Below are 20,383 nucleotides of genomic sequence, written 5' to 3'. Positions count from 1 at the left end.
AATTAAACGTCTTCTCAGTGGGTTTCAAGTTCCCTTCATGGTTCTGATCAGTCTGTTAATTGTCAAGGTCCTGTTTCAGGTGACTGAAAGTCAATGATGTTGCCTTGTGAAAAGAACACTGGTGTCTTGGAGACATAAGACCTAATTTTTTTTTCCAGAGCTGAGGACCGAACCCAGGGCCTTGCACTTGCTAGGCAAGCGCTCTACCACTGAGCTAAAAAAAATCCCCAACCCCAAGACCTAATTTTATTAGACCCCTGTGATAGTATTAATTGTCAACTGGACAGAATCTAGAATCATCTAGGAGACAGGCCTCTGGCTGTGCCAACAGGGGATTATCTTGATTGTGTTCTTTAAGGTGGGAAGATGGCAGCTTTCCCTGGCTGTGATCCTGGACTGTATAAGTGGAGGAGCAGAATATGATGTGACCAGGGCTTCTAGCTCCTATTGCCTTGACTTCTCTGCCAGAGTAGAGTGTACCTTTGAGCAGTGATCTAGAATGGTGGACCGGACCCCTGGGTAGTGATCTAGAACTGGATGGTGATCTAGAATGGTGGACTGGACCCCTGGATAGTAGTCTAGAATGGTGGACTGAACCCTGGGACAGTGATCTAGAACAGTGGCCCAAACCCTTGAATGGTGGTCTAGAATAAACTCTTCCTTACATTGCTCTTGTCAGAGTATTTTACAACAACAGCAAAATAACCTAATCAATAACCTAAACAATATCTTCACAATTGCCTGTCTTCTGTTGCGTCAGGCGTCAGTTGTCCATTTAGAGCAGTGGTTCTCAACCTGCATGTCATGACCCCTTTGAGGGTCAAATGATTCTTCCACAGGGATCATCTAACACCATTGGAAAACATGAATATTTACATTATGATTCATAAGAGTAGAAAGATTACAGTTATGAAGTAGCAACAAAAAATAATTTTATGGTTGGGTCACCACAACATGAGGAACTGTATTATTAAAGGCTCACAGCATTAGGAAGGTCGAGAAGCGCTTCTCTAGAGGGGTAGAGATACTGACCCTTTTCTCACAGGGATTTAGCTGAGATAATGGCAGGAAACCCAATAAACTCAAAGAGTTAAACAAACACAAGGATCTAAACATTTGGAGAAATGATCCATGAGTGGAGCATTGCGTTTGTTCTGTGTCTCCAGAGAACGGAGTTAAATCACTAGAGAGGAAGCTACACACGTAGGTTTCAGTTCGGCAAGTGGAAGGAGTGTTTTAATGATCAGAAGTGTCCATCCATAGAATGCCTTGAGAGGCGGCGGGGTCCAACATTGGAAATACTCAGTGTAAATGTGCTAGTAAAGTTAATATTTTTGAGTGAGGGTGTAGACTAAATAACTTTGAATTTTCTTTTTTAACTTTAGAATCCAACAATCTGATCATCAAGCTAAGTGGAAAGGCTGGGAGGGCACACGTGGCACTGAGTGCCATGAGCAGAAATATGGAGGACAAGTGAGGGTGGCATGTGATGGTGACATAGGGAATCACCAAGATATGAAGTCTGTGTTGGAGCAAATATTAGCCAAGGGCCTGTACTCTGTACATACGATTTCATTTAAGCTTTGTAGGTGATTTCTAACCTTGTTCCTGGGAAGATAGAAGTGTTGGCCACTGGAAAGCCCGGTACCCATAAAGGGGCTTTATGAAAGTACCTGGCACATGTATGTGTTCCCTGACATTGTCCATGTGTGTGTCTTGCACACTGACAGGGATGCTGAGGGCCAGAGCAGTGGCTAGCTCACTCCGGTGTCTGCTCTCGGGCATAATGCTTTGCTGACGTGGAGAGTTCACAGAACGTCCATTACCTAAAACTGACTTGATTGTTCTTGATGACATGGTCTCCTTCCTCAAGTAGCCAGTGAGTCATTCGTCTTTCTGCTCCTTCCTGTCTCCTTTTTGGTTCTATTTCTGACTCCCATCACTGGAAATGAAATCAATGTTTGTCAATGTGATTTTTTTAAAAATAAAAGATGGGGGTTGAGGAGTGCTTCTCCGGGCGACTTTCCACTCAGCACCGAACGGTGAGAGCCGGCTAGTTGTTCCCAACCTTGTTTTTCTTTACGTGGAATAACAACAGCACTATCAATATTAGCAGCTGCTGCTAGGAGCTTTTTTGAGCATCCTCCATGTCCTCTGTGCTCTGCCAGGCTCTAATATACATCGTTTCTAGTCTTCACACAATCACTTTGTACCATTACCACCACTTTACAGAAGAGGAAATTAACTTTTGGATTTGCTTATTATTTTATTTTGTGTGTATGAATATGCAAAACATCCATGTATTTGTGTGTACCATGTTTGTGTCTGGTGCCTGAGCAGGTCAGAAGGGGGCATGTTACAGATGGCTGTAAACCAACCTGTAGGTGCTGGGAACTGAACTTGGGTCCTCTAGAAGAGAAACAAGGGCTCTTAATTACTTATAGAAATGATTTAAAAGTTAAATAATAATGATGAATACTCATCTACTCAGTTGCCCATTATGGGCCAGACAGTTTATTAAATTACCAAAGCCCTATTCCATATGTGAGGAACAAAGTCTCCAAGAAATGAAATAATCCATCTATCTACAATCACAGGGCTGATGAATGGCGGAGCCGGCAGTCAGACCGAGGCCTGTCGTCCACTGTCTTTCCCATTGATGAGACTTTGTCTGGAGTCAGCCTGATAATTCTGAATGGAGAGGGAAGTGACACAGGCCAATGAGACGTCCACTGGAGCTGGACAGACCCGGGGAAGTTGGGTTTGGGAAGTGCAAAAATAATAGCTGGTGTTTAGTATGTACCAGGAACTATTTATTCCCAGAACTTTTTTTCTTTTGAGACAGGGTCTCACGTAGCCCAGGCTTGCCTTGGACTCCTGCTGTAACTGAGGTCCTCCTGCCTTCACTGCCCAGTGCTGGGATTACAGGTGTGTACCATCATGCTGGTCATGCAGTGCTCAGGGCTTGAAGATTGAACTCGGGACTTCCTACATGCCAGGCAAACATTCTATCAACTAAACTACATCTATAACCTCTTTATGTGTAATCTTCATTTTTAAAAAGTCCTATGAATTGGGTATTATTATTATTCCTGTTTTACAGAGGAAGAAGCTAAGGCCCCTCCCCAGGTTTGCTCAAGGACAGGACTACGAAAGAGGCAGGAGTTGTTGGAAGTCACTTCAGGGGCTGCCTTGTGGTCACATACTAAACTGGAGAGCAGAGATCTGACGCCAAAGACCACACTTTGACACTTTTGGTGGTCGGGGATATGTCTCAATTGATAGTGTTTGCCTGGCATGCAGAAAGCCCTGGGTTCTACCAGGAACTGCATAAAACGAGCACGATGGCTCACGCCTGAATCTCAGTGTTCAAGAGGCAGAGGCAGGAGGATCAAAAGTGCAGATTTGAGATTACTTTGGGCTACATGAGACACTGTCTCAAAACATCAAAACCCCCATGCTTTGAAAAAAGATTTATTGATTTTTATTTTATGTTCACAAGTATTTTGCATGCATGTATGTGCACCACATGTGGGCCACAGAAGTCAGAGAGGGGGTTGGATGCCCTGGCACCAGAGTTATGGACCATGGTAAGCTGGGAACTGAACCAGGGTCCTCTGCAATAGCAGCAAGTACCCTGAACTGCCTAGCCATTTTCCCAGCCCCAGCCCCAGCCCCATCTTTTATTTAAGGAGCAGAAGTTGAAACTCTGCTGTGTTTTTAGCCCTATGCTAGGCATGGGAATACAGAGATGAAGCTGACTCCATGTCCAAGCTCATCTATGACTAAATAAAAGGATTTCCAATTAGATGGGCATCAACCGGATCACAAAATTTTTCCATTGAAGAGTTAGGGCATAGGACTGGGCAGACACATGAGACTAAAAACTTTTATAGATATGATTCAGGGGGTAGCACAGGAACCCAGAGCTGGCTGGATCCCTGGATCAGGAAGGATGGCTTTATTCTAATCCTGTAAGACAGGACTCAGGGAATGAACTTGAGACTACTGGGAGCCTGTGGCGTTGGCTCTAAGAACAGGAAGCAGAGGCAAGAGCATGGGAGAAGCAAACCAAATGTTAAAACAGTGTTTATTAGGTATTCACACACAGAGAGAGGGGAAGGGGGGAGGGAAGTGGAGAGAAAGAGAGAGAGAGAGACAGAGAGAGACAGAGAGAGACAGAGAGAGACAGAGAGAGAACACAGGCTTTGTGTAGTTATGGTATACAGCAATTATTTCTCTCACTAGTTCCCAGGTTTCCAGTGTTAAGTGTATATGCACTCATTCATTCATGAGCTTGAGGAGAGTGTGCTTGCCAGACATCTTAGGGAGAAGTGCTGTATGTGGTCAGAAGGATAATCTGGGGAGCAACTGGGATGAAGAGGAAGATGCTCAAAGACTTTGCTGAGAAGGTGCACATGCTAACCTCAGGCTTTGTTTTATTAACTCAGGTTGTACAAGTCTGGGCCAGAGCTGAGTGGCTAAGAGCATGGAGAAACAGTTCTGGTGGGAACAGCTATTATCCTTCTTCTTCTTCTTCTTCCTCCTCCTCCACCTCCTGTCCCTCCTCCTCTTCTTCCTCCTCCTCCTCCACCTCCTTTCCCTCCTCCTCTACCTCCTCCTCTTCCTCCTCCACCTCTTCCTCCTCCACCTCTTCCTCCTCTTCTTCTTCCTCTTTCTCCTCCACCTCTCCTTCCTCTCCACGCCCTCCTTCTTTTAAGACAGGCTCTTGGGATGTAGTCAAGACTGGTCTTGAGCTCACCAAGTGTGTAGTCTAGTCTAGACTTGGACTCATAGTCCTCCTGCCTCAGCCTCCCGTATGTTGAGATTATAGGCATGCATGATCACACCTGGCTTGTTATCCTTCATTTTTCATATCTTTGCATCTGATTTGTCATCATATCTTGCAATTTCATTTTTTAAATTTTTTATATTTTTTAATTTTAATTTTTTTATGTGTATGGATGTTTTGCCTGCATGTATGTCTGTGTGCCAAGTGCATGTGGAGGCCGGAAGAGGGCATCCGATTCCCTGGAACTGGAGTTACAGGTGTTTGGGAGCTGTCATGTGAGTGCTGGGAATTGAACTTGGGTCCTCTAGGAGAGCCCCAGTGCTCTTAACTGCTGACCCAACTCTCTAGCCCCTTGCAATTTTATTTTAAAATATCTTTATCAGCTCTTACCTGGACCACTATAAAAATCCTCTAACCAATCTTAGTGTCACACTATTGATCTAATTAGGTTAGTCTCCTGCCTTAAAACATTGACCCTACGATAAAGCTTCTACTCCGTAATACAGTATACACAGTTCCTTCTAGCTTTGCCACCTATGCATTCCCCACATCCCACAGGTCTTTAAGTGCCTGAGTACTCGGGACACGAACTCCTCCATGGGTTGGGGAGACACCTCAGTGGGTGAAAGCTGCTGTTATACAAGCCTGACTACCTCAGGTCCATCCCCAGAACCCACAGTTGGAAGGAGACAACTGTTGTGGAATATCATTTTAACTAGGCAAAGATGTGTTACATTTGTTTCTGCTGCAGATTATTACTTTAACCGTGTAAAGGTGTGTTACTTTTCTTTATGCTGCATTTGTTTAACGATGTAAGGATGTGCATTTAATTATGTAAAACTATGTTGCGTCTGTTTCATCTGGCCTGCCTAAGGTACCTGATTGGTCTAATAAAGAGCTGAATGGCCAGGAACTAGGCAGAGAAAGGATAAGCAGGGCTAACAGACAGAGACAATAAATAGAAGGAGAAATATAGGCTCAGAAAAAAAGAAGAATGAGAAAAACAAAAGAAGGAGGAGAGAAAGAGGGAGACGCTTGGGGCAAGAAGCCAGGCAGCCGCTAGCCAGACATCCAGAAGCAGTGAAAATAAGATGTACTGAGGTAAGAAAGGTAATAAGACCCGAGGCAAAAGGTAGATAGAGAGAAACAGGTTAATTTAAGTTAAAAGAGCTAACCAGAAACATGCCTACGTTAGGCTGAGCATTCAAAACTAGTAAGTCTCCATGATTTGGGAGCTGGTTGGTGGCCAAAAAGAAAAAGTCTGGTTCAGACAACTCAACAAAGTTATCCTGTGACCCCCACACATACCCTGTGGCGTGCACGTGCCCCTCCCCCCATACACAGATGAGATAGGTAGACAGACAGACAGACAGACAGACAGATAGATAAAATAAAAAACCTCTTTCTGTTGCTTGTAATTCCTTCACTTCTCTGCTGGGGAAACCCCCCTAGCAAAGTCCCTGGTCCCCTCCTTATGCATGTCTTTAGATGAGGCTCCTGGGCCTGGTGCAGACTCCACCTGTGGGAATCACAGGCTGTTTCCTATACATTTTTTGTTCACCTCTTGAGTATCGGATAAGATTGTATTTTCTTCCCCTTTGAAAGCCATGTCTGAACATTCGATGTGCTTCACCTAATCAAACGGGGAAAACAGAAGCTCTGAGAACTCACACATGATTCCTGCGCCATTTTCCCTCGGGTAAATGTCTTGATCCTGAACACAGGAAGATGCAAAGCAGAGCACCCAGCCAACCCATGATGGGCAGGTGCCAACGAGGGAAAAAACCAACTGTGTTCAAGCTGCTAAGATGTAAGGATCCCTTGTTCCCGAAGAGCCCAGCCAACCCAGAGTAAACAACCTCTGCCTTCTGACATGTCCTGTAACTTCAACACTGCTTCTCCCTCACCTGAATTCAGGTCACCTTTTCTCTGGATCACTTCTGTAGATCTGATGACATACTGTTACCTATTGCTAATTACCAGTTCAGTGATAAGTCTTATCATCTCTATGAAGCTCTACCAAGGCTTCTTGAGAGCGGATGGTGTTTAGTCCTATGGGGCCTCGCTTTCCCTCGTGGTCCATTGGCACGAGTCCACAGGGACAAAGGGAGCAGAGGCAGTGTGCAGGGCTTTGTACGGCTTGTGAATTCAACTGAAAATAGCCTTCTGGGAGTCTGCTTCAGTGTTACAGCTCAGCTTTATTTGAGAGTGAGGGGAATATATAGGCTGGAGACAGCGGTTGGGATATCACCTAATTTGCATTTGGCAGCATGGTCTTACCATACAGCAGAAGTACAATACCTAATTATCATATGTACAGCAGGATGAGGGGCAGGGGGTGGGGGGTGGAGGGGGAGCATTTGTAGGAAACTGTGTCAAAGGTCACACTTAAGATAAGTCAGGCATCTAGGCCTAGAGACACTATCCAAATAGCCATCTTTCGTTGATTGAGGTGTTGTGGTACGTGCACTGGGCGTAGCGGTCCTGGGCTCAAGTCTGACTTTTGCCACCACTGTTATGGCTTTGGGGAAGTCACTTACCCTCTCTGCATTTTTTTTGAAATCTAAATGTCATTGTTATTTATTGCACTCACTGTGTGCACACATGTGTGCCTCAGTGGAAGTGTTCAGGCCAGAGGAGAAGTTTTTGGTTCTTTCCTTGTATCATGTGGGTTCTCGGGATTGAACTCTGTCAGGCTTGGCAGCAGGCACCTGCTAAGGCATCTCACCTGACCTGGAAATTCTTGTGGAAAATAAGGAGAAAGAAATTTTGTTCAACTATAAAGAAAAAAAAGAAATTATGAAATCTGTAGAAAATGAATAAAACTGGAAAACATTATATTAAGAGAAGTAACCCAAAGTCAGGAAGATGAATAACACATGTATTCTCTCATATGTGGATCCTACCTGCTAATTGTTAGGTATGTGCATTGCAGTGGGTATGTGCTAGAAAGAGGCTCAGGAGAAGGGGAGAAAGAGGTTCTTGGGGTGAGGGAAAACACATGTGAAGTAAATAAAGGGAGTGGGGAATACAGGGCAGAGGGTGGTGTTAAATGCAGAGAGGGCACAGAGAGATGGGGAAGGAGAGGAGGTGAGGATCAACCTAAACTGAGGATGGATGGGAAAGCCAAAAGGAAAACTGATAATGGGTGAGCTATAAAAAATTAAATCAAGCCTGCTCCATGCTCACGTGCAGCCACCTTTACCACCAGCCTCCTCCTCTGCCTTGCTGGGGATGCAGGCAGCTTTCTTGCCAGAGTCCTCAAACTCGATTTCTTTCTCACATGCTGCATCAGATCAGGATCCCAGCATCGAATCAGGATCCCCAGCATCGAATCAGGATCCCTGGCATCGAATCAGGATCCCAGGCATGCCCAACCTGTCAGATGCGGCCAAGGACACCAGCTCCTGCATCACCACCAAGGACTGAAGCAGAAGAAGCTGTGAAGGAGGCGGAGAATGAAAGAGAAGCAGCTGCCAGTGGGAAGGCTAATGAGGGAAATGGGGAACGGGAGGCTGACCTGACCATGAGGCAGATGAAGAAGAGGAAGCAGGAGGGGAGGAAAAGGAGGAGGAAGAAGGTGACGGTGAAGATGAAGAGGAGGAAGTTGAGGCTCCTACCGGCAAGCGGGGAGCTGAAGATGATGAGGATGATGATGTTGACACCAAGAAGCAGAAGACTGAGGAGGATGACTGGACAGCAAAAAGGAAAAGCTAAACTTACGGCCATGTGATTATTCATTCACCCTCCACTTCCGGTCTCAGAATTTAAATGTGGTCACCTTGGAGTAGAGCAGCAGGCCCCGCCCACCCACAGCGGGCAGTGCCACCCACAGATGACATGTGCTCTCTCCACCACCCCACCAAAACCGCATGGATTTGCAACAGGGGAGGAAAAAAGAACCCAGACTTCCAAGGCCCTGCTTTTTTTCCTTAAGATACTTTAAAAGGAAAATTTGTTTGTCTTTTTCATTTACACTTTATATTTTTGTACATATCGCTAGCGGTCAGCCATTTTTAATGATCACGGGTAGCCAAACCAGCCTTCAGAGTGTCCTCTGTCCTAATTCGTCTTTACTTGTGGTGTGAGCGTGCTCATTATAACCTCAAAGGAGAGACAAAAACAACACCAACAAAACAATCCTATTCCAAGCATTCCAGTAACTGTGTATGCATTTTGTGTATGCACCTAACTGTGCTATAAGTAGTTTGTATGAGATGGTTAAAGATAAAAGGCCAAAGATAAAAGGGTTCTTTTTTTTCTTACTTTTTGTCTATGAAGTTGCTATCTATCTATCTATCTATCTATCTATCTATCTATCTATCTATTATTTTGGGCCTGTTTGATGTCTGTGTGAAACAATGTCCAATAACAAACTGGAATTTTATTTTGCTGAGTTGCTCTAAAAAAATTAAATCAAGGAGCTGGAAAGATGGCTAAGCAGTTAAGAGCACTGACTGCTCTGTGAGAGGACCTCGGTTTGATTTCCAGCACCCACATGGCAGCTAACAACTGTTTGTAACTCCAGTCCCAGAGGATCCAGCTTCCTCTTCTGGCTTCAGGCACCCTTTTCTGACCTCCATAGGTGCCAGGCATGCACATGATGCATAGACCTACATGCAAGCAAAACACCCATATACATAAAATAAAATTTTAAATAGATAAGTCTATAGAAATTAAATTTAAAAAATTAAAAAGAATTTAAAAGTGAATAAAGCTGTTCCCAGAAACTACAAGTTTATTGGGGGAAAATCCTGTAACAGGGCCAGAGGATCCCCTCTCTATGAGCAGTTGGTCAGGAAGACCTCTGAGGTCCCCCAAAACAATACAGGGATTCGCTACAGCCATTGTTTACTCAACAGAACTAGACGCTCTTGTTCACCTCATGCTTTGGTTCCAAGACTTAAGAATCAAGCTTCCCTGACAGCTCTCATAGTGTCAGGCTGCTAGGCAAGAATTCCCATCAAAATTCTTAACGCAGGTGTGAGCCTGTGCTCTGCACTACCAACCAGCTAGGAGAGTTGTCACTGGCGGCAAGTTGGTAATGGGTAACCAACTGATCTCTGATCAGATTTGAGGCTCATCTTCTCAGGAGGGAGTCCACATTTGGTACTGCAAGCCTGGTCAAAAGCCTGCAGCCAGTGAGGTCATACATACTCCCTATGTAGCTGGAGTTTTCTCCAGTCCTGTCCAGCCCCACGGACCCCACAACCGCTTATAAAATAATCACTCAGAAGCTTATATTAATTAAACTGCTCAGCCATTTGCTCAGGCCTGCCATTGACTAGCTCTTACACTTAACTCAGCCCATTTCTGTCAATCTATATGTCGCCACGTGTTCTGTGGCTTTACCTGTTGCTTTTACATGTTGCTCCCTGGACGGGAGGCTGGCATGTCGTCCCCCCCTCCCACTCCAGCTTCCACCTCCCAGCCTCTCTTCTCTGTTTATCCCGCCTATCCTATACTTCCTATCTGACTACTGGCCAATCAGTGTTTTGTTTATCAATCAATCATAGCAACATATATTCACAGCATACAGGACATCCCACAGCAGCCCTAGCAGGGATGCCACGGCTGTCTTTGCTAAATGGACAAGATACGTAAATAGACATCATATTGCTGCCTAAATATGAATGTCCATCCCCAGAGATCAGGGCTACCATCAGCTTTGGTCAGAAAAGTTTCTTTTTGCAATGAGTAGTGGTAACTGTAAAGACTCATAACTGGCCAAAGTGCTGAGAATAAGGAACTGTTGAATGGGACTTTTATAATGAAGGAGGAGGAGACTGAGGCAGAATGCTATCTTTGGAATATGACATTGTTGATGCACTTTTGTTTTTAATTAACATGTGAGTGTGTTCTCTCTCACTCATGCATTGCCCATGTGTGGAGGTCAGGGAACAACTTTCATGCGTCAATTCTACCTGCGGGTGCAGGAAATTGAACTCGGGTCACCAGCTTCAGTGATGGGCATCCCTACTCACTGAGCCACCTCACCAGCCCTGCTGTACTTCTGATCCATACCAGCTGAGATGAACAGTGTAAGACTTATGCAAGACTGGGTCTGTCAACATCCTGTCAAAAGAGAGAAAAGGGCCCTTGAGCGTCCCCTATGGGCAGAAAATGGTATCTAAGTGTGTGTATGGTGGGGTCATGAGGCCTCATTGCTCCTTGAGTATCCATAGGGGCTTGATGGCTGCTGGGGGAGGGAGAAACACTTTCTTTAGAGGTATAGCCAGTGATAAAGAGCCCATACTTGTAAAAACAATTCCTCTGCCAGGACCCTATAAGTAACCCTGATGGAACTCACTGTTCATCAAAAATAAGAAAGAAGAGAGGCTAGTGGGAGGGAAAGGAAGGCAGCAGGAGCTGGGGGCAGGAAAGGATAATGGGGGTGCATATAACAAAGATACATGTAAATATGAAAAGGCCGTATTGAAGCCTATTATTATGAACAGTCGCCACATGCTAATTAAAGTGAGGATATAGGGTTTTAAAATACGTAATGGTTATCCACTCTCATTTCTTCTGTGAATTATTCATGCCTCTTGCCCATTTTTCCTTTGGGCCGATAATTATTTTCTTAGTGTTCTTCTAGTTAAGACCACAAAGCAATAAACAGAAAGAATGCTCCTTAAATATGCCTTGGATTGTTAGTTAATTGTCCTGGGGACTTTTCAGACTTCCTTGGAGGCTGATTCTTTTCTTTTCTCACCCAGGACACAGCTGGGCAAGAGCGATACCGGACCATCACCACAGCCTATTACCGTGGGGCCATGGGCTTCATTCTGATGTATGACATCACCAATGAGGAGTCCTTCAATGCTGTCCAGGACTGGTACAAACCAAATTCATTCACTAATTCCTTCATCAAATTGTTCATGAAAACCTAGCCTGTGCTCAGCCCATGCTATGTGTTAAGGAGACCCAGGTAAATCAGTCATGGCTCCTGATTTTAAGATGTTCTCACACAAGAGGGAAAAAAAAAATCAAACCAGGAACGGACGATGGAACTGTCAGGTGACAGGTGTTTTCCTATTTTGCTCCTTGTTGCTGTAATGAAACACTGACTAAAAATAACTCAGGGAGGAGGGGATTTATTTCCTTTTACAAATCCCAGGTCACAATATATCACTGAGGGAAGTCAGGGCAGAAACTTGAGACAGGAACCTGGCGGTAGGAACTGAAGCAGAGACCACGGAGGAACACTGCTCACTGGCTTACTCCCACCCTGTGGCTTGCTCAGCCTGCTTTCTTTCTTTTTTTTTTTCGGTTTTTCGAGACAGGGTTTCTCTGTGTAGCTTTGCGCCTTTCCTGGAACTCACTTGGTAGCCCAGGCTGGCCTCGAACTCACAGAGATCCGCCTGGCTCTGCCTCCTGAGTTCTGGGATTAAAGGCGTGCGCCACCACCGCCCGGCACTCAGCCTGCTTTCTTAAACAACACAGGACCACCTGCCCAGTTATAACACTGCCCACGGTAGGCTGGGCCCTCCCACATCAATCAGTCATTAATCAAGAAAATGCCCCCATAGACGTGCTCACAGCCAGTCTGATGGAGGCAGTTCCTCAACTGAGGTTCCCTCTTCCCTGATGGCCCTAGTTTGTGTCAAGTTGATGAAAACTAACCAGCTTCAATACGGTAATGTCAAAGAGAGGCATTGGGTGATGGGAACCCAGAAGAGGGCTCTCTCTGATCCAGCCGCTGGAGTCAGGGAAGAAATCTTGGGGTTGAGAACCTTTATGCTAAGTTCTGAGAAACAAACAGTAATTAGTCTGAGGGACACATGGACAAGAATTTCCAAAAAAGAATACAGATATGTAAAGATGAGGAAGTAGGTGAGAGGTTAAGAAAAATGTAGGTCATGGGAGGTTTTGTGTTTTGGGGTAAAAACTTTGAATTTTACCCTAAAGATGATGATATTGGAGTTGGAAATGAACTAGTTCCAAGTTTTGTTTCAGGATGACCTCTCTGGCTACAGTGGCGAATGAGCCTATATAGCATCTCTCTATCACTGGGCTGGGCTTGGGCCCAAGAGTATATCCAGACCAGGTTCCAAAGGGTTCCATTGGAAATCATCACAGCCTTCTAGAGATACAGCCTCAGAGCCACCAATACCTTTCTTCTTGGGGCATCCCTCGCAGGGAAAAGTGAGACATGAATCAGTGGAGGACGGGGGAGAAGGTGGGGTGTCTGTGTCGTTACTGTTCCATGGAAACAGAGAAGCTGAGTGAACCATGTAGCCAGCAACAGTGTTGACCGGCACTAACTTCGTCTCTTTTTGCACATAACTAGTCTATTAGTCTGTTTTCTGTTACTATAGCAAAATACTGGGGCGGGGGGACTTTATAAAGCAAAGATAGTTGCTTAGCTCACAGATTTGCAAGTCCCAAGTCTAACAACATGGGTCTCCTGGCTGAATCATATCATGGTCATGACAAGTGGCATCATCTTGGGAGCCTAAGTAAGAGGAAAGATCATAGGGGAACTAATTCAGAATTAGTTCTCATAAGAACTAATCAGGATCCGTCAAGAATTACACCCGTCCCTTCGTGACCTAATTACTTGCCACTGGGTCTCACCTCTTTTGATTGTTTTAGTGGTTTTTGAGACAGGGTATCACTAAAGCTACTTGAATGTCTTCCTCTGCTTCCCCCTCTCTCCTTTCCTCCCACCGTTCCCTTTTCCTCTTTAGTCTCTCCAGTTATGACAGTCTCCCTTCTCCCCTGCCCCTCTCTGTCCACCTTCTCTGTGTCTCACCACACCACCCGTGGAGTGACCAGCCCTTTCTTTATCACCACACTGCTCCTTCCCTGTCGCTCATGACCCTTCTCCTCGCTATCTGTCTCTGCTCATTCTGCCTCAGGAACACGGTGACTTTAACACCTAAACCTGGCGATGGTTTTCTAAGAATAACCTGAGCTGGTTGCTAATCTGGGAGCTGAGAGAGGCTGGGGTGAGAGGAGCGGGGGTAGATGAAAGGGAAGCAGGAGACAGAGATCAGGGGTTGGCTTCAGGTACCTGCCTTGAGTCTGAAGACCGAGTGTCCATCTCTCCCAGACACTGACCTTTGAGTTTACCTTCCAAACAACTTGGTCTCAGCCACCCAAGCCCTAGTGCCTAGAGTGGGGCCTGGCTCTTCGTGGACCCACAGCAAATGCTGGCTGAGTGAAGTTGTCTCTTGAGGGAACGAACGGCCTTTCGCCAGATGAAGTCAGTGGTAGGACTGATTTGAGGAACAAAATCAGGACTGTGTCCAAGTTGGAGCTGAGTGCCAATGTTGGGTAGGGCCAGAGTCAAGCTATGCCTCAGGATTAGCCATTCACAGACCAGTCATTCAGCAGACATTCACTGCTACTCCTCTGCTCTATGTTCTGAAAGCTGGCATCCCAAAGATAATGAAGCCTGTTGCTGCCCCCTCCCCCGACTGAAAAGAATTTAGCCAAATAGAAGAGATGCCATAGTGGCATACAGGGGACAAAATGGTATCATTTCACCTAATGGGAGAATTAGATTGAGAATTAGGCCCATCTCCCCACCCCCACCCCAAATTGCCTATAGTATAGGGATCTATTTTATTCTTCTAAAATTTTTCTAATTATAGAAGTTGTGCCTGTCCACTTTAAAAAATGCAAAGAAGAAACATTTGAAAAGTATTTTTTAAAGTTCTCATGATAGAGTTGGACAGTGGTAGCTCACACCTCAAATGCCAGCACTTGAGAGATTAAGGCAGCAGGATCTCCATGAGTTGGGGGCCAGACCAGGCTACACAATGAGACTCTGCCTCAGCAAACAAACATCTCATCATTGAGCTGGGAGTAGCGGCTCATATCTGAAATTGTAGCACTGGGAAGGCGGAAACAGGAGGATCACTGAGTTTGAGGCCAGCCTGTGTGTGTGCTACAAACTGAGTTCCAATCTAGCCTGGACTACAGTGAGACTCTATCTCAAAGTCACAGTCTCAAAAAACTCAAGTCTTATAGCCATCTTATATGAATGGAACTACTTAGCACCTCCTAAGGACACGTACATCTGAGGCAGGATTACATGCAACTGGTAGGTGAGTGTGTGTATGTATGTTCCTGTGTGTTTGTGTGTGTGTGTGTATATGTATGTGTGTGCTGAGGGCAGGAGGAAGGAGTGGCTATAATCTCAGGTCAGAGTCTGATGACCCTCCCACTACTCCTCCAAGGGCAAAGCTTCCTCAATAGTAGAACCCCATATGGGTTCACATAACTGAACATAGGGATCTTGAAAAAAAAAACTAAACAGCAAAAGATGGCTGAACACACAATGTCCAAAAATTAATTCAAAGCCAAATATATCATGAGTCGAAGACGTTTCTGACAGCGCAACACACAATTTCAGTACGGCCTCGATCTGAACATGAACACACACCGTGCTCTGTGCATGAGGTGGTAGCAAAATCCTTCAATCCCAGCACTTGGAAGTCAGAGGCAGGGGGAGCTCCACAAGTCTCAGGCTAGGCTAGTCTACATAGAGCATTTGTGCCAGGCCAGCTAGGTCTATATAGAGAAACACTATCTCATTTTTAAAATAGTTCTTAAAGAAAAAAAGATTTATGTGCTTTATTTTAGGTGCTTGAGTGTTTTGCCTATATGTATGTTTATGTACCACATGCATACAGAACCTGTGGAGGTCAGAAGAGGATGTCAGATTCCCCCTGGAACTAGAGTTATGGACAGTTGTAAGCCACCTTTTGGGCCCTGAGAACCAATCTGGGGTCCTCTCCAAGAAAACCAGTGCTCTTAACTACTAAGTTATCTCTCTAGCCCCTGCTTCAAATTTTATTTATTTATTTAATTATTTATTTAAATATTTATTTATTTTTGGGGGGTTGGTTTTTTTGAGACAAGGTCTCTGTTTAGTTGGGGTTTCTATTGCTATAAAGAGACACCATGACCATGGCAACTCATAAAGGAAAACATTTCATTGAGGCTAGCTTATAGTTTTAGAGGTTTAGTCATGGTGAGAAACATGGCGGCATGCAGGCAGACATGGTGCTGGAGAAGGAACTGAGAGTTCTACATCTCGATCTGCAGGCAGCAGAAGGAGCCTTGTGTCACATTGAGCGTAGCTTGAGCAAAGAAGACCTCAAAGCCCACCCCCACAGTGACACACTTCCTCCAACAAGGCCACACTACCCCAACAAAGCCACACCTCCTAATAGCACCACTCCCTATGGGGGCCATTTTCTTTCAAATCACCACAGTCTCTCAATGTAGCCCTGGCTGTCCTTAAACTTGCTGTATTAACCAGGCTGGCCTTGAACTCACAGAGACCCAGCACCCTCTGCCTCCCAAGTGCTGGGATTAAAGGTGTGCCCCACCATACCCTGCTCAAATTTTTTTCAAACGTTAAAAATGCTGTCTCTCAGTATCAATTCAGCCAAGACATAATTCTTTATGTAAAAATAAGCAAACAAATCCATCTCAGTATGCAATTTACTTTAGTCTTTATGTATAATATATGGTAAAATTATACACATATACATACCAAAGAACTGTTTTACAAGAAATTTCTTTGTGATTTATTATCGGTAAATGTTTGATTTGTCTATCTATTTTAAATACCTATACCTCTGAGATACTTAAAAATTTCTTGGGTGAACAGGGGTCATAAACAGTAAAGTTTAGGACCTGGGCACGGGAATGTTAATAGGCCCAGTTGTCTGGGAGTGATGTGTAGGTCATCAAAGACGCTCTGCTTTCAGGATGGTTTAGCCATGTCATGCTTGGCACTCGAGGTGGAAAGGTGGGGGACGACAGTATGGGTAACCTACTATTTCGGTCTCTTCCTAGGGCTACTCAGATTAAGACCTACTCCTGGGACAACGCGCAGGTTATTCTGGTGGGGAACAAGTGTGACATGGAAGAAGAAAGGGTGGTCCCCACCGAGAAGGGCCGGCTCCTTGCAGAGCAGCTCGGTATGTACATGACATATATGTGTGCATGTGTGTGTTTATGTGGATAAATGTCTGTGCATGCATATGTGCATGAGAGTATGTGTGTGCCTGTGCATGTGTGTGTGCATGTACAGAAGTGGCATAAATAGGGAACAAGAGAGGGCTCTTATTTGTGACATTAAGGTAGATTGTGATTATAAATGATGTACCTGTGTGCCCTATGTTTATTGTTACATATTTGAGTTGTATACATACAGACTTTGTGCTCATGATTTTAGGGAGTTCATCATTTATATTTTTTCCTATAGTGAATATATGAATAAAATTTAAATATGTGAACACTTTTCCTTCAGGTTTTTCATTTTGGGTTTTTTGTTTGTTTATTTGTTTGTTTTTTGAGACAGGATTTCTCTGTGTAGCCCTGGCTGCCCTGGAACTCACTCTGTAGATCAGGCTGGCCTCAAACTCAGAGATCCGCCTGCCTCTGCCTCCTGAGTGCTGGGATTAAAGGTGTACACCACTTCTGTCCAGCTGTGAACACTGGTTTTAAACCAGATCCATCCACAAAGGATTTGAGATAGTTTATTAAAAAAATAACTGTAGAGTGGGAATAAAAAAAATAAATGAGAAAGTTTTAGCAAGAGCAGGAGCAAGATAAGAGAAAGCTAGAGTCAGATAAGTATGGATGTCACAAGTTCTTGGGCACTGGTACCAGCAAGAGGTAGGCCAAAATGTTGTCTTTGGACTTCCTAGCAACCACTACAAAGAGTGAAACAATCTGTAATGTGGTTCAGCATGTCTGTACTATAAAAAACAAGCCTATTATTCCAGGGAAGCTCTGCTCTTCATTGGCAACTGTGGAGCAGACTGTGCAGAATGTGGCCGAATAATAGCACACATTCTTCCAGAAACTTCGATGTTGAGCATAATAGGCCTTTTCTTGCCATTTTTTTCTTCATGTAAATGGATGCCTCTCACCAACACACAATTCACAACAAAAGTCAGCATATGAAGAGGCAAAGCCATGCAGCTCAGAGCTACTTGGACTCTTCCCAAGGTGGAAGCATTTTGACCTCAGCGTTCCACTGAGGCCCAGATGCCCAGGCATGTCTCAGTGCCCCCATAGCAGAACCCATACCTGCCTTTGCTTGAAAGATCAGTTTTTTTTTTTTTTTTTTTCTTTTGAGACAGGGTTTCTCTGTGTAGCTTTGCGCCTTTCCTGGATCTCACTCTGTAGACCAGGCTGGCCTCGAACTCACAGAGATCCGCCTGGCTCTGCCTCCCGAGTGCTGGGATTAAAGGCGTGCGCCACCACCGCCCGGCGAAAGATCAGTTTTGATTGTATATATTGGGGTTCAATGTAAGATTGCCTCAGAGTGAGGAATAGTTTCTTCCATGTCTGCAGAAAGTTTATAGTCTTCCTCTAGAGCGGTGGTTCCCAACCTTCCTAATTCCGAGGCCTTTAGTGCAGTTCCTCATGCCCCCAACCATAAACTTACTTTGTTGCTCTCTCATCAAAACTGTGATTTTGCTACTGTTACGAACTGTAAATATCTGATCTGTTGTAAAAGGATCATTTGACCCCCCAGGTTGAGAACTGCTGCCATAGAGATCAGATGGGATTCTAGGCAGTTTTCCGACAAATGTGTCATTCTAAGAGGCTTTGTTGTTGAGGAATAGAGGGTTAAAGGTTAGACTCTGACAGAGCACAGTGGTGGGGTTTATAGGTGGGTAAGCGCTATGAAATGCAATATGAATTTTTTGTGTGTGTGTGTGTGTCCGTGTCCGCTGCTCAAACTTCTCCATCCCTACCAACCAAGATAGTCAGGACTAGAGAAGAGTACACCTTAAGTGCTTGGTTGGAGGATTGGCTCACCTGGGGTCCCTCATCTATCAGAGTGGGTCTCCAGTGCAGAAAGTGTCTCCACTTTGTTCACAGAATGATAAGCATGCGGTGAAGCCCACACTTGGGCAACTTCAGGTTAATCCTTTATGCTTCTGACCTGCAACCCCTTAGGAGACTGGCAGAATGCAGAACACAGATAGGAGCGAGAATGAGGAGGCATTGAATACAGCCGTCGTGAATTGTCAGATTTAGACAGACCAAACCTCCTGAGTTTGCCTCGACTGTTACCTGAGCATGTCTATTTACATATGTATCTCTCTTCCTGGCCTTTGAGAACAGGAAATGTATATGGTTTGTTTCATCTCAAAGATCTAGCTTAGGGTAAATGTTCACATATTCCATTTATTCATTGAAAATATGTATTGAGAACCAGCAAGATGGTACAGCAGGTAAAGGCTCCTGCCATCAATCCTGACGACCTAAGTTCAAGCCTCCAACACACACACACACACACACACACACACACACACACACTCACTCACTCTCTCTCTCTCTCTACATAAGTATTTTTTAAAACAATAATATGTATTGTGCATATACTCTGAGCCATGTTCTGCCCTGGTACTAAGGATATAATTAATATGTAATTTCCACTGTCAGGGAACTAATAAGGACAAAGATACTAAACAAATAATTATAAATTATAAACAAATAAATATAAATTATTTAAGTGGGTGAATTGTACAGTATGTGAATTATATCCCAATAGAGCTATTGCTTGTGACTAATTATGATTAATAATCTTGTTGTAACAAGTAATAAAAATCTTCAAACTAGTTTTATTTTAAAAATAGAAATTTTAGAATAATTTTTTGAAATTAAAATATAATTACATTTCCCTCTTTCCTTTTCACCCCTCTAGCTCCTCTCATGCACCCCCAAATGCATGTATATATATATGTGTGTGTGTGTGTGTGTGTGTGTATATATATATATATATATATATATATATATATATATATATATATTCCTAAATATATAAATACAACCTGCTTAGTCCATATAATGTTGCTCATACATATATGTTTTTAGGGCTGACCACTTGATAATAGATAACCAATTAGTGTGCTCTTCTCTGGGGAAGATTATTTTCTCTTGCTCTTAGCTTTTTTTAGTTACCTGTAGTTCTTTGTCTAGGGTTGAGGCCCTGTGAGCTTATTAAAACACATGGAATTTTTCTAAGTTACCCCAAACTAAGCCTGGTGGATTTCCTGGAATCTTGAACCCTGTCTCTCTAGAGCTATCCCCAAAGAGACATGTCAAAATGGCTCAGAACAGGACAGACTGTCATCTGTTAGTTGTCCAAATAGTCTGCTTTGGAGGAAGACACATCTAGATAGAGAAGTCTTGATCCTTGCCAAGCAGGTTAGTGCGTCACTATCCCTGAAGAATGAACCATTCCATGGGACACAGTGTAGAGTGGTTGAGATTCCTGATGAAAAACCTGGCCAGAATACTAGCCAGATATTCATAATATACAGAAAAGATGACTCCCAGAAAAGCTGGGCCCTCTAGCTACATTCTCTCTCTTAGAGCACTCATCTAATTTAAGGGTTAAATGCCAAGCTTTGGTAAGAACGTATATACCCAAAGGAAAGCAGTATCTTTTTTTTGTAGGAGTTGGAGAACTATGAATCTGGAGCTCCTCTGGTCTGTCTGATTCCCCACACAGAATCTTGTTATGGAAGGAGGCTTAGGGGAGCTGTCAACCTGAGAAATATAGGGTTCAGCGCCATCCTGGGTCTAGTAGACTTCCCCATA

At 44.2% G+C, this 20,383-nt stretch overlaps 1 protein-coding gene across 1 annotated transcript in view; it reads left to right on the top strand.

Annotated features, from left to right (window-relative positions):
* Rab3b (RAB3B, member RAS oncogene family) overlaps nucleotides 1–20,383 on the top strand; it is a 70,988-nt gene that overhangs the window by 42,377 nt on the left and 8,228 nt on the right. The window contains exons 3-4 of the mRNA XM_052717301.1: nucleotides 11,512–11,630; nucleotides 16,613–16,737. Coding sequence (XP_052573261.1) covers nucleotides 11,512–11,630; nucleotides 16,613–16,737 — 244 coding nt within the window. The remainder of the gene's footprint in view (nucleotides 1–11,511; nucleotides 11,631–16,612; nucleotides 16,738–20,383) is intronic.

This window comes from Peromyscus californicus, unplaced genomic scaffold (assembly GCF_007827085.1).
Source record: "Peromyscus californicus insignis strain IS unplaced genomic scaffold, ASM782708v3 Scaffold_5__1_contigs__length_169319896, whole genome shotgun sequence".
Lineage (NCBI taxonomy): Eukaryota > Metazoa > Chordata > Mammalia > Rodentia > Cricetidae > Peromyscus > Peromyscus californicus.
This window is presented reverse-complemented; position numbering and strand designations above follow the sequence as displayed.